The sequence below is a fragment of the Etheostoma cragini genome, chromosome 2 (assembly GCF_013103735.1).
Source record: "Etheostoma cragini isolate CJK2018 chromosome 2, CSU_Ecrag_1.0, whole genome shotgun sequence".
Lineage (NCBI taxonomy): Eukaryota > Metazoa > Chordata > Actinopteri > Perciformes > Percidae > Etheostoma > Etheostoma cragini.
Genome location: NC_048408.1, coordinates 8,738,028 through 8,750,465, shown reverse-complemented (window position 1 = coordinate 8,750,465; position 12,438 = coordinate 8,738,028). Strand labels below are relative to the sequence as shown.

Here is a 12,438-nt window from a genome sequence, read left to right as displayed (position 1 = left end):
AAATAGCAAAGAGGAGCAGGACATCCTGTTCTCATATGCATTAACCATCGGGTACACTGCAAAAGACAGTCATATTTAGATATGTATGTACTGTAATATTTGTTTGATGAGCTGCTGGATGGCAGTAGTGACAGCTCCAGATTAACCAGAAACATCTCAGGATAAAGCAAAAATTTCACATTAAATCACATTATTTTCCCATTTACAATATCTCTTACTAAAAGGCAGGTAAAGGGTATTCAACATAAGCGCTATCTACCTACACAAATATACTATGAACTGTGCTTATCTTTGACCTGTTAAAATCTATTATTGCTTGGTATTTTTCCTCATTCGCCCAGTATAAAACTCTGGATGGCAGACACGAGGTCTCACACCTATTAGGGAATTATATCTCTACATTCAGTAGTGAACATGTGCCGATCTATCTCCTACAGCCAACTTTAAATCCAGATCATAAATTATCTTATATCTGAGGCAGAAAACCTATCCCTATACTTCACATTCATAAACATAGGAATAAAGCAACAAAAAAAAACAGTCAGCAAAACAAGTCTGCAATGGCAGGAAGGAGGTGATAGAAAGAATTCTGGGTAAAAAGTGACTACCATGTGAGAATAAACTACCTGAAGGGAAGTGGCCTTATCTAATTCCTAGACTCCTGGAAGTGCGAGGAAGAGACAACCCACTTCCTTTATATCACAAAGCAAAGGCCCACAAACTGATGAGGTAATAACATTAATGAAGGCAGCGAAGGCTAAAATGTTGACACATTTCCTGGCGGCGACCATAATGTTTTTGTAGTGGTGGAAAATATTGAGTCTATTCTAGACAACAAATCGTGGCTCAGCTTGGGAAATATCATTTTAAACCATCTTCTACCCTCCACAACAGACGTTCATTAATTAAACATCAATGCCAATGTTGTCCAGTGCTATGTTATTCAAGCCCATAGTTTAAAGAATGTAAAAACAAAAAAACAGACTTGTTTTGAAATTAACTCAATTTGACCATGTTTTTGTATCAGATTCAAAGAGAGAGAGAGAGAGAGAGAGAGAGAGAGAGAGAGAGAGAGAGAGAGAGAGAGAGAGAGAGAGAGAGAGAGAGAAAGAAAGAAAGAAAAACCTAACCCTTTACTTTTTGCTTTGATTAGTTTTTCAATTTATCAATGCTTTGGTGTGGACATGATCATAAACAATATTTGTATGACCAAACTTTTTTTTTTATAAATAACACTCCAGGTTCTTGGTCTCTTTGTCTGGGACATATCCATCAGCTGTTATTAAGGGAGAATTCCAGTCAATTTCCACATGTAGCTCTGTTTTTAGTTTTTTTTTTATTTGTAGTGCTGTCAATAGCAAGAAAAACTAAAATCGGTGCCATCTACACCGTGTTATCCTCTTGCTACAGTTAGCATCCAACAGGCTGAAACAGGGCAAGTCTTTAACATGTTTTTAGCCTCTAAACATGTTCATTTTCCTCGCCATGTGAAGTGATTCATTCTGAGTGAACACAGTGAATCTCATTGCTGTAGATTTGACAGAAAGGCATAAAAGTTGGACAACATGGTGTAGGCAGCAACAATTAGTTTTGTTTGTCTCACTCCTGACAGCACTAGAAATTAAAAAAAAAAAAAAAAAAAAAGAGCTAAATGTTGAAATCTACCGGAATTCTCCTTTAATACCACTGACTCTAATTAGGAGGCTTCATTCATGATCAATGGACAAGTGCAACAACCACCCAATATGTGTTTTCTGGAAGCAGTAATGTTTCGACAGCCCTTTCGATCCACCATAGAGAGCAAATCAGTAGACACAGAAGGATCTTTTTTTAGATGCTACCCACCACAGTGTCAAAGATACAGCAGAAGATATAGTGTGAGCAGTAGGTTCTCCAATCCTTGATTTTTACACAAGCTGTGGTGCTGCTTCCTTCTCATAGATATGGTGTGATCCTAGCCTGAGGCAGCAGAAGCCCATGCGCTGATTATGTAAGGGAATGGGGCAAGGAGAGTGGCTTTCTTGTTCAAAATAGTTCAGCAGGGCACGTGGCAACAAGGGAAGACAGTTCAGTCCAATTGCTGTAGTTTATCAAGGATGGAAAGGGGACAAGGAAGTCGTTGTCAGGTTAATGAAGGAGCTTCCACTTCTTTGTCCCTCATAGCAGAATCTTGACGCCTGCCTGCGGAGACTGGGCACCCTGGGAGACGCCTCTCGGAGGAGCTGGTCCAAATTCTAACCGCTTCACTAAACTGCAAGCACAAAGACTCATGAGCAAACCTCAGATACAACTAAGGAATCACTTCCTATTCCCAATATTTGTCATCTTTATACACATAAAATAAAACGAGAATTCAAATCATTTGAAACAAAGCTGATTTCGTACATGAAATCAACAGTGCAACACATGCTTAAGTAGATAGAATTCCATGTAATAATCAATAGAACCACAAGAACAATTATTTCCAGATGCTGCACTTGAAACTGTGCTGCTGTTGTTATCCTCACCTGTCGTACTGTGGAGGGGGGCTCATGCTGCTAGCTTGGACCTCAGGGCCTCTTTCTAAGCCAGAAGGACTACCAGGGCCCGGTGCAAGTGCTGGTCTGCTGACAGATGTGTCATACACAAAGTCTCGACACGACGCCAACTTGGACTCCAGATTCTGGCCGGAACATGAAGAAAGAAAATAGTCAGTCGGGTCTTACTTGCAGGGATTCTGTTCAGTGATAACACAGTTCTGTACAGCTTGTATTCACTGGGTACTGGAGTGGTTTTATTTTGTAAATCTCTTACTCCAACTTTTCTCAGCAGCTCCCCTACGATGTTTAGTGCAGATATTCTTGCAGATGTTGTAAGCGGAGTCCCTGTTAGACCGTCACCTAAAACAGACCAGATATGAGCAGGTGAACACATAATATGCTAATATGAAGTTGGCACAGTCACTTGCACTGGCACTGTACTGTACTTAATACTGTGGGAAAAGTTTTTCTATTTACCTCGTCGGATACTGGAAGCAGGGGGCGTTGCAAATGAGCTGATAGGTTTGGAGGGTGTGACAGGGAAGGATGGGTTACCAGCTGAGGGGCATGGCAGATCTCCTCGATCTATGTCTTTGCCGAGGCTGCTGGACGGCCGTCTTTCCTTCTGACGTACAGCCAGCTCCTGACGAAGGTCTGACACAAACAGGACAGGCTGTCATACTGCGGGTCAGCTTAAGTACAAAAATGAAATAGCAGAAACTCAAAACTACCTAAAATAGGTAATCTATGAAGTCATGATAGCAAGTGCATACTTAATGGGAACTCAAAAGTGCATTTCTATCACCTGCGTTTTCTCCTGTAACACCAAGGCAACGTCACAGACTAGCATAGACAAAGATCAAGTAAACTGTTCAGTACTGCCAATGGCCAGCTGACTGCCGACATAATCATTCTGCACTGGTCTATAATTTCTAATCAGCATGTTAATTGGGCTGGATTACCACCCTTTAGCAAGTCTCAAGTGTCTGCAAGTTCTTTTTCATTTCACTGTAAAATGAATGGCAAACCGTGGCAGTGTGGAACGAACTATTTTTTATATAAGCGCAAACATGAAAAAAGAAAAATGTACAACCCTTATATGGACGTTTGTGAGTACAAATGCATATCAGAATAAAACTACACATTATATCAGATACAGTAAAAACCGGAAAAATAGACAGGACATAAAAACAAAGGATTTGGAGATTTAATCCATCTATCAACCTTTCACTGAGATAGGCATACGTCTCTGTAGTTAAATCAGCGGTTCTTGTAAACTTGAGGAGCTGCAGTGAGAGAGAGAGAGAGTGAGTGTGTGTGTGTGTGTGTGTGTGTACCTCTTGCTTCATCCTTCAATCTCTGAACGGACTCAAGCAGGTTCTCTTTCTCGTCCAACTCGCTTTCAAGAAAGGCGTTCCTCTCAATGACATGGTTCATCCGCTGCTCAAAGTCCTCCAGAGACATGATGGTGGCCCTGGGACAAGCGATCAAAGTTAACAACACTGGACTTATTGTGCATATTGGCTTCGTGTCCCACATATTAACTTTGTGCATGTATTTTTTTTTTCAGTTTTTTTTCCAATTATTAGACAGACGAAGATGTGTGAAAGGGGGAGAGAGGGGGAGTGACATGCAGCAAAGGGGCCGCAGGCCGGATTCAAACCCAGGCCCGCTGCGTCGAGGAGCAAGCCTCTGTATATGGGCACCCGCTCTAACCACTGAGCTATCTGGGTGCCCAATTATTTTGTCCTTTGATGAACAAGTCCACTGGTGAGATGACACCCGCCTTCTTATACTTAACACACTCACCTTTTGGTCCTCTCCAGGTCGTCATTGGACTGCTCTAGCTCTCGGATGTATTTTTGCAGGTGATCTCTCACTGCACTGGTTTGTGCGAGATTATCCTCCAGGGTTGAGATGTGCCTATAAGCATCAGAATGCTGAGCCTCAAATTTCTCCTGCAAACAGCACACAGACATCACATTAATTGACAATGAAAATGCCAGCTTTGCAGTGTCAAGACAGACTAACTAATGCAGCTACCAGCATATTTTTATATGAGTTTGTGTATTTTCATGTGTGTTGTTTTTTAACAATCGTAAATTAAACGGTATTGCCAGACCCATCTCCACAGGCTGTCTTTGAGTGCATCTCTGTTTTTCTCTTTATCACTGTCACTAACTGGAGCGCCAGAGCTCGTGCAGCTCTGTAGGGGCCAAGGCCTATTTATAATCAAGGTGCTCTACCTTTATGTTTTCCAGTTCCATACGGAGTCGGTTGTTGTCTATAAGCAGCTCTTTGTTTCGACCTTCACATTGCTTCAGCTCGGTTTCCAGTTCAGCTTCATAGTCTCGACTCATCTGCTGAAACTCCTGCAGCTCCTCCTGAGCCTCGTCCGCCCTGATGACAAAACACTTGTTTACTGTCAACAAATAACTCACTCGCCATGTTATATAACATGTGTATAGATATAACGCCTGGTTATTTTATAGGCTAGCTATTAAATTATCTATTAGCTATCTTAGCTATTAAGAACTCGTCTTTTCCTAATGTTACATGTCTAAAAATGATGTTACCTTCGCTGATGTGCCTCTGCCTGCTCCTTCCAGAAGCCCAGCTCCTCTTGTAGGGATGCAAACTTGCGTGTTGCGGGCTCTACCATGTCTGCTGCTTCGTATCAGAATGATGGGGACGGGAGACCTAACTGTAAAGTAAAACATAGTACAGCTTCTAATACTGTCTTTATCTGCCATTAGAGCACAGACATCCTTACCATTCACACAACACAACTGTTATAGGTTAGCTTATGCTATCATGTTCGCTAGCTTTAGTCGACTCGACAGCGATACGTATCTTGGGCTGGGACAAGAAAAAACTACCGGGATATGTTTTCACATGTACTTCTATTAAGTACGAAAAAGTAAAGATGGGAAGTGAACGTGTTAGCTACTTTTTAAAGCGAACAGCGGTGTTGGAAAGTGCATATCCCATGGCTAAGCTAATATGGCTAGCAAAGCGACTAATAGCTAGCCAGAATGTGTTCCCAACACAGTGAAAAATAGTAACCAGGCAGACTCACCCGCATATAACTAAGGGAATGTATTTCGAGGTAAGACTAAGTTAAGCAACAGACGTAATGTGACTGCACAAACTAACGTTAATCTTTCATTACCTTAAGACGGTGGTCGACTCACCAACCAAATATAAACGAAGCTTCGGTTCTCAAAAGCCATTGGACAATAGAAATGACGTTGCTAACATTTTATCCAACCATATTATTCAACGAATTTGTTAGCGGCGGAAGGCGGAGCCCCGGATACTGAGCTGGCAAAGGGTTCCCCCTGCCTCCCCCTGTTGACTTGCAATGGTGCAATGACAACAAAGAAGCAATGAATGTAAGTCATCTAATGTTTTCATCCAAGATTGTGGAAGTGGAATTCAGGTTAGACTAATTTTGTATGTCGTTTCTAAGTAAAGCCTCAATGCACCATAGACTAAGATCAATACACAAACAATTACTTTTTACATATCATATTTATTGCAGGGCAGTTAATTACATTATATTATATTGTAATGTACAAATTTGACGAGGACAGTGAAATGGAATTTATTTTACTTGCACTTGGTACATAATGATATAATTAAGAACAACATTATTTAATTGTATTAGAGCCCCTGGAAGCCTGAAAAGCTTTACCTCTGACAACAATTGACATTTTATTCCCCTAAAAAATATTTATTCATCTTTCAGCCCAAGGTCTTTTTGTTTACTTACAATATGCACGTACAGTACAACACCTGTTGTTAACAGCACATTTAGGCTAAAATAGTCACATGCATGACAGTCCAGACAACGCTGCTCCAGTGGTTCTTATATTACCTAACAATTCATATTTAACTTTCATTAATCACTACATCTTCTTAATACCCGCCTCAACTAGAAACACATCTAAACCCTGTGTTCAGAAACTTCTCTGATTCTAACATAAAGGGCAGGAAATGGGCTCTTGCAACTGGAAAATTAATAGATTTCAGTCCAAGGAACATGGCTTATATTATTATTAATATTATGATTGGAAGGCATTTAAGATCCTGAGAAAAGTAGCATAGAAAAAGATAGAAACATAGGCATTTCATTTCAGAAAAAAACAAGGTCAGAGTCAACAGCAGATTGCCCCAGACCCGAGACACTTGTCCTTGGAGTATTCACATTTACTAAAAATAAGATATCTGAGAGGTAAAATGTCTCTGATTTTAATAACGCTGCTGGAAGTGAACAGGTTTTCCTCACAATTCTTCTTTTCCACAACAGCAGGGCTTATCCGCTTCAGGCCAGTTATTCAGAAACAAGGCAGAAACATCTGAAGGACAATAAAAAACATTCAAGGTTAAATCCACCACATAGTTCATTTCACAGCCTCTATTTTAAGACTAAACATTCTTTCTTACCTCAGAGGAATCATTCCACAGCTCTATTAGTTTCCTTGTTGTTCTTGCGTGAGCCTGTCTTCTTACTGTCTAACACATCGGTCTTCACCTGACCCAGAGTTTGCAGCAGGCACATGGTGTCAAACCCCTCATCACCAGCCTCTTGCAACAACTCAAGCACCTGTAAATAAGACAAGTAACTTATTTGCCTACGCAGAATCAACTGCAAACACATGTGACATATGTTAAATCTTTTGGTGTGTTATATACTTTTTTCTGCCTGCAATAGATGTATAAATTCCAAAAAAACTCTTCACTCCAATACAGCTTTCTATCCTACAGAAAGCATTGTACTTCTCAAGTGCCTGAAATTGCATTAGACCTACAGTATCTGTGCTGGGACCCACCTGCAGACACTTAAATGATTTGAGCTCGCTCAGATTCTCCTGCAGGAACAACAGGTAGATACTCAGGTCGTTGTAGAAGGGTGTGACCACGCCCAAAGCACCATACCCCGGCAGCAGTTCATAAGGCCGGAGGAAACTGGAGCTCTGGCGAGCTGGTCCAAGAGCAGCGTACACTACCAGTGGAGTAAGGAGCACATACACACCCAAGTTGATGTAGCTAAGCAGCCTGAAGACACCCACTGCCACAAGCTTACACTGCACAGCAGAGGGCACCATGCTGTTGTTCTTCAGCACCCCCGTACGCAGGTCACAGGGAAACTCGTCAGTAAGAGAGGCCAGTCGGATGTAGTAGCCAAGGTAGATGCAGGCCAGCAGAAGGATGAGCAGAATCAGGCCCCGACATAATAGGTACTTGACCACAAGGCTGTGAGAGAAGCGCTTGGTCTTCAGATACTGCTCCACTAAAGGGTATTTGAAGCAACCCTCGGTCAGATCCAAAGCACTGTGGCAGAAAAAGACCTCTGATCAAGAAATGCTACGACAACAGGATATTCTGAAGGAAATATAACCAAAAAAGAGCCTTTTTGTTTCTTACTTACCCCTTACAAAAACATTCCTTTATGCTTATTCAACGGCCTTTTACTGTAAACTCCATCTTATGTAATTTCTGTCTACAAACACAACAGAAATGCGTTTTCATGACATTTTGAAAGACGGACATTATCTGGCCTTAGTGATCTAACAATATCCCAAGTTATAATGATGTTAAGAATTGGCATTACCACTAAAAACTAGGGTTACACGATATTGACAAAATGTGATATTGCAATATCAATATTAATTTTGATATTTTGAAAAAATGTAAAATTACTAAAGTTCCGCGGAACACGTTAAAATAGATTAATAACAAATTAAACAAGTTTTCTTACAACACAAGGTTTATTTTATAGGACTGTCATATTGGACTGGTACAACATGAATACATAAATAAGGACCATGACTAAAGGACATGTTTTACTGGTTGGACAGTATAAAATAAATAAATAAGGACCATGTCGATAGAACAGGACATGTTTTACTGGTTGGACAGCATAAAATAAATAAAAAAGATAACCGGACACAGCCTTCTTTCTCTTCTCTGATTCTTTCCATTTTGTTGTCTCTATCAATTTTAACGGACGGGACGCAGCGCTCCACCAAATAAACAAACTATTGCATACTTATTGCGATACACTTTCGATTTAGTGCAATAACGATATTGAGTCCATATATCTTGCAGCCCTAGTAAAAACTGTTACATACATGTCTTGTTATCTATGTATAGATACTAGTTTTATAATTTTTTATTAACAATAGGTGAAATGACTAAGTTAATGTGAAAGCCACGGAGGATTATCACTTTAGCTGCTAGCCAAATATTTCTTTAAGGAGTTGGTGGAGACCAAGACAGAGTTAGAAGGAAATTCAATATTTGTCAAATGGCCAGAAACACAACTCCAACTGAATGCTACTGTCTCTTCATATCAGCTGGATGTGTCAATAGGCAACCGTTTGCTAACACGTTAGCTATAACAACTCCATTAGGTAATATTATGTCAATGTTATATTTACAGGTGGATGAGTTTCCCTTAAGTGGCCAAAAAATCTATAATGGCTGGTTTAAACTATACCCTGACAATTTTTCCTAGCAGTTAGTGATCGAAGGATGGCCATATTACTTTTTGACACACAAGGTCTGCCATAGGTTTTTCCCTCTCCGGTTTGTAGACTAACATTTTCAACATTGCAACACTCTTTGGAAATGAAAGCAAAAATGTTTAAGGCAAATGTATGTTATTCTCACATCTTCTGCTAAAGAGTACATCTTTTCATAGTAGTGTGTAATAACATGGGGTTTACCTCTGGGTGTCCTCAGATGCACCTTTGCTATCTAAGGACGCTATGTTCTTGGCCAGTCTGATGGCACGATTATAAAAGCGGTCCAGCTCCTCCATGATGAAGTTTAGGTCAGAGGAGAGGTGGGGAGCTGCAGTGAAACGCCAGAACAGGGCCGGGATGTACATGAGAATGGCCAGTAAGAGCAGGATGTATGGGAAGAACTGAGGGAATAACAAAAAGGGAAAAACAAGAAGAGAAATAAAACTCCATTAGAAAAAGAAGACTTTATTTTAGACATCATTAGCAATATGTTACCATTGGAACTCATGCATTTACCTTTTTAAACTGTACGACTAATGTGCAGTTCATTTTAAGCCTGTCTAATTGGTCAAGGTGCTATTAAAACGAAAAACATAACAAGCAGTTCCTGACCATTTAAAGAAAAACTTTTATTTCCCAATACTTTGGATGCCTTCATTTAGTATATTTATGGAAATATGCTTGGCTATTCCTTGATAAAATAATACTGGTAATGACTTAACAAGACTCAAGAAAACATTGAAGACTAAAAGAAACATTCCAATACCCACAACATCACACAGTCAACAGTGATGATTGTCACTGGCAGTGCATGTTGGGGAGACGTCTGTACCTTGTGAAGCCATAGCGGCGAGCTGTCCCCTTGTTGCTGTACTGCTGCCCAACAAAATGAATCCACATATGCGGCCTGTTTCCAAGAGAAGTTTGTGGGAGCGAAGCAGCTGATCTGGGTACCTGAGTGAGGAAAGTGAAGACATAGTCATACAGTTTGGTGATTTAGCAAAGAAACAAACACTATTTTCAGCCCTTAACAATTGTCAGCCCTCTTCCTTTGCACTCGTGGCCTAATTTGTTGGTTGGTTGTTCTCTGCATACTTTGTGTCAATAATTATGCCATACTCTATATGGTGAGTGAAAAGTTCAATCAGGCATGTACAATTAACAAACAACCCAGATAGTCAACAGACCAGATGGTAATATTTTGGCAACATAGATGCTGTCATTAATATAATAGAATGAGGCTTTCAACTGCTAAGACATTCTCACTACAATATTTTCTTTTTCTTTTTTCCATCTATGACATGTCTGCCAAGTACCAGTTATATTAATTATAGTATCAGTCATAGTAGCGGTTATATAAAGTAAGCCAACGTCCTTGGTTGGACCATGACAGCTAATTATGTCAACAGCTCCCTAACTTTTACAAGTTTTGCATGGAAAAAGTGAAAATGTCCAACACAAAATGCTCAATTATTCGACACGCCACATATGCAACATATATTTCCAGCCACATTTACATTGTAAAAAAAGCCTACATCTACATCGATTTTGTCTCATGTCCATTCTCTTACTCTGCAGCTCACCCTTTGGGTTTGTATGCATTTAACAGGTGAAATCACTGTGGGGTTACTGCTATATTATGCATTAATTTTCTCAGCACTATATGTAATAACAACAGCCGCCCGTAGTAGCTGTGTCTTTCAGCCAAAGGAGTACACTAAAAGTGCTCTCAGTACTTGCAATGTGATAGACTCATCCGGTCTGAGTGTCTGGTGCTGGCTGGCTGTACTTGTAGATAATGATAACAACAGACTGCGGGCATTAGCCTATAACCTAAGAAGATTACTTTGATTTGTTAAACTGCTGATGGAGCTGTAGATATGTTTGTGTTTACACTTAAGAGGAAAGCAGGTCACCTTCTGCTGATTTGTGTGAGCTCTTTACAGTAACTTAAGTCCATAACCACGAGTTTTTAAAATACCAAGCCTATGTGCCAGGTTTCAATCATCATCATCTTCATTGTCTTCATCACTGTCATCCTCAGCAGCAGCAGCAGTGTATGCCTGCCTCCCTGTCTTTGCTTGAGATAAGCAGAAGGGTGGAGCCTTAACCACACCTTCTCCAGTATTCACACCTCTCTTTTTCTGGGCCTTTACTGAATGTAACCTCTTTCATAAATAGATCACATTGCTTCATTCCCCACTGCCTGTGAATCTGGTTAATTAAAACAACCGTGGTACAGCAGTGTGGCAGAATGAGAGACTAGAAGCTCCACCAGGATCTGGATAGACTGTCTGCATTATTCTACAAGAAGAATTGAAAACAACATAACCCTAGATGACGAAGGCTTCTTCTGACAGGATGCTCCCAAATTCAACAACTCACCCACTGACACCTCTTGAGCAAAAGCGAGGGAGATAAGAAACAAAGGCAGTCCCACCGCTAGAAACGTGACTATTTTATCCACTGCCAGTTCCAGACGCACCCCTTTGTATTTGGCCTCCGTGGGGTCCTTCAACAAAAAGTCGGAAAAAACGTACTCGGTGGCTACGTGAGCAATCGCCATGACGGTCTGGAACAAAAAGCCGGTGTAGCCTAATTGACCGAAAATTCAAGTCTCTATTCAATTAGCCAAAAACTAACTGCGACTGGGGTTAAAATCAATTTTTAAAAAACTCCCGCACTGTAGAAATGTGAATATTATATCAAACACTGAGCATCTATTGTTAACCCATCTCCATTTACAAGTGGGGCGAACCGTTGAACCTGCTCTCCCGTTACTGTGCCCCAGACATCAGAGGCAACAGGGTCTGTCCGGTTGCCGCCAGAGGGCGCAAATGTGCAGTAAAGTGTACCTGCCAGGCTACATTGCTCTCATCCATAGACTGTATATACAGTATATTGATAATATATATTATCAATAGATTGATAATGTATGATTGATAGATTTGATAGATTGATTATATATATCAACATATTTTTAGTCTATGCTCCCATCCAATGTGGCACACTATTGCTTAAATTGTAGACAGTTGCATGATAGCCTTTAATTTTGAGCAAATTGTCTATAGTGAAATTAGAAATTAAATTATCTGCATAATGAGTACCTTCGTATACAGAATGGCTTCCTTCATAGTAGTCTACTACAGGATTTCAAATGAAATTGGTGGATGGTTTACTCTATAAAAAAAAAAAATTGTGACAATCAATCTGTGTTTATGCATGTTTTGTAATAAAAGAAAATGTCAATCTGTAAAGTAGGCTATAGCAACAATAGCTGTCAAATAAATGTAGTAGAGAAAAAAATTCAACACTTCCCTCAGAAATGCAGGGAATTAGATAAGCTAACATCAAATGAAAATACTCTGAACTGTATTTCAGTACAT

The 12,438-nt window shown here is 40.1% G+C and overlaps 2 protein-coding genes across 5 annotated transcripts; both read right to left on the bottom strand.

Annotated features, from left to right (window-relative positions):
- Positions 1-1,827: 1,827 nt before the first annotated feature.
- LOC117956924 (nuclear distribution protein nudE homolog 1-like) lies at positions 1,828-5,790 on the bottom strand. 4 transcript variants are annotated; one of them, XM_034892322.1, is made up of 9 exons: positions 5,714-5,790; positions 5,096-5,223; positions 4,766-4,919; positions 4,329-4,477; positions 3,857-3,993; positions 2,997-3,173; positions 2,794-2,879; positions 2,508-2,662; positions 1,828-2,251 (listed from the first exon to the last, which is right to left on the bottom strand). In XM_034892322.1, exons 2-9 carry the CDS (start codon positions 5,179-5,181, stop codon positions 2,158-2,160), a joined length of 1,038 nt encoding a protein of 345 aa, XP_034748213.1. In that variant the 5' UTR covers positions 5,182-5,223; positions 5,714-5,790; the 3' UTR covers positions 1,828-2,157. The 4 variants fall into 4 exon arrangements, with proteins under 4 accessions (XP_034748213.1, XP_034748197.1, XP_034748222.1 ...); XM_034892306.1 differs by having other exon boundaries at positions 5,599-5,745; XM_034892331.1 differs by lacking the exon at positions 5,714-5,790 and adding an exon at positions 5,649-5,667.
- A 310-nt stretch (positions 5,791-6,100) lies between these two features.
- On the bottom strand, positions 6,101-11,869 carry LOC117956917 (pannexin-1-like). The gene is made up of 6 exons (XM_034892265.1): positions 11,438-11,869; positions 9,885-10,006; positions 9,254-9,453; positions 7,355-7,856; positions 6,969-7,128; positions 6,101-6,880 (listed from the first exon to the last, which is right to left on the bottom strand). The coding sequence occupies exons 1-5, from the start codon at positions 11,616-11,618 to the stop codon at positions 6,979-6,981; spliced, it is 1,155 nt and encodes a 384-aa protein (XP_034748156.1). The 5' UTR covers positions 11,619-11,869; the 3' UTR covers positions 6,101-6,880; positions 6,969-6,978.
- Between the last annotated feature and the right edge of the window lie 569 nt (positions 11,870-12,438).

Excerpts from the sequence above, each read along its gene's own strand:
- LOC117956924 (XM_034892322.1), bottom strand. The coding sequence starts at position 5,181 with ATGGTAGAGCCCGCAACACGCAAGTTTGCATCCCTACAAGAGGAGCTG. Across the intron at positions 4,478-4,765 it reads TGGAACTGGAAAACATAAAG|GAGAAATTTGAGGCTCAGCA; the intron begins GTAGAGCACCTT and ends TGCTGTTTGCAG. Across the intron at positions 3,174-3,856 it reads ATTGAAGGATGAAGCAAGAG|ACCTTCGTCAGGAGCTGGCT; the intron begins GTACACACACAC and ends TGTTTGTGTCAG.
- LOC117956917 (XM_034892265.1), bottom strand. The coding sequence starts at position 11,618 with ATGGCGATTGCTCACGTAGCCACCGAGTACGTTTTTTCCGACTTTTTG. Across the intron at positions 10,007-11,437 it reads TGCTCAAGAGGTGTCAGTGG|GTACCCAGATCAGCTGCTTC; the intron begins GTGAGTTGTTGA and ends TTCCTCACTCAG. Across the intron at positions 7,129-7,354 it reads AATCATTTAAGTGTCTGCAG|GTGCTTGAGTTGTTGCAAGA; the intron begins GTGGGTCCCAGC and ends TCTTATTTACAG.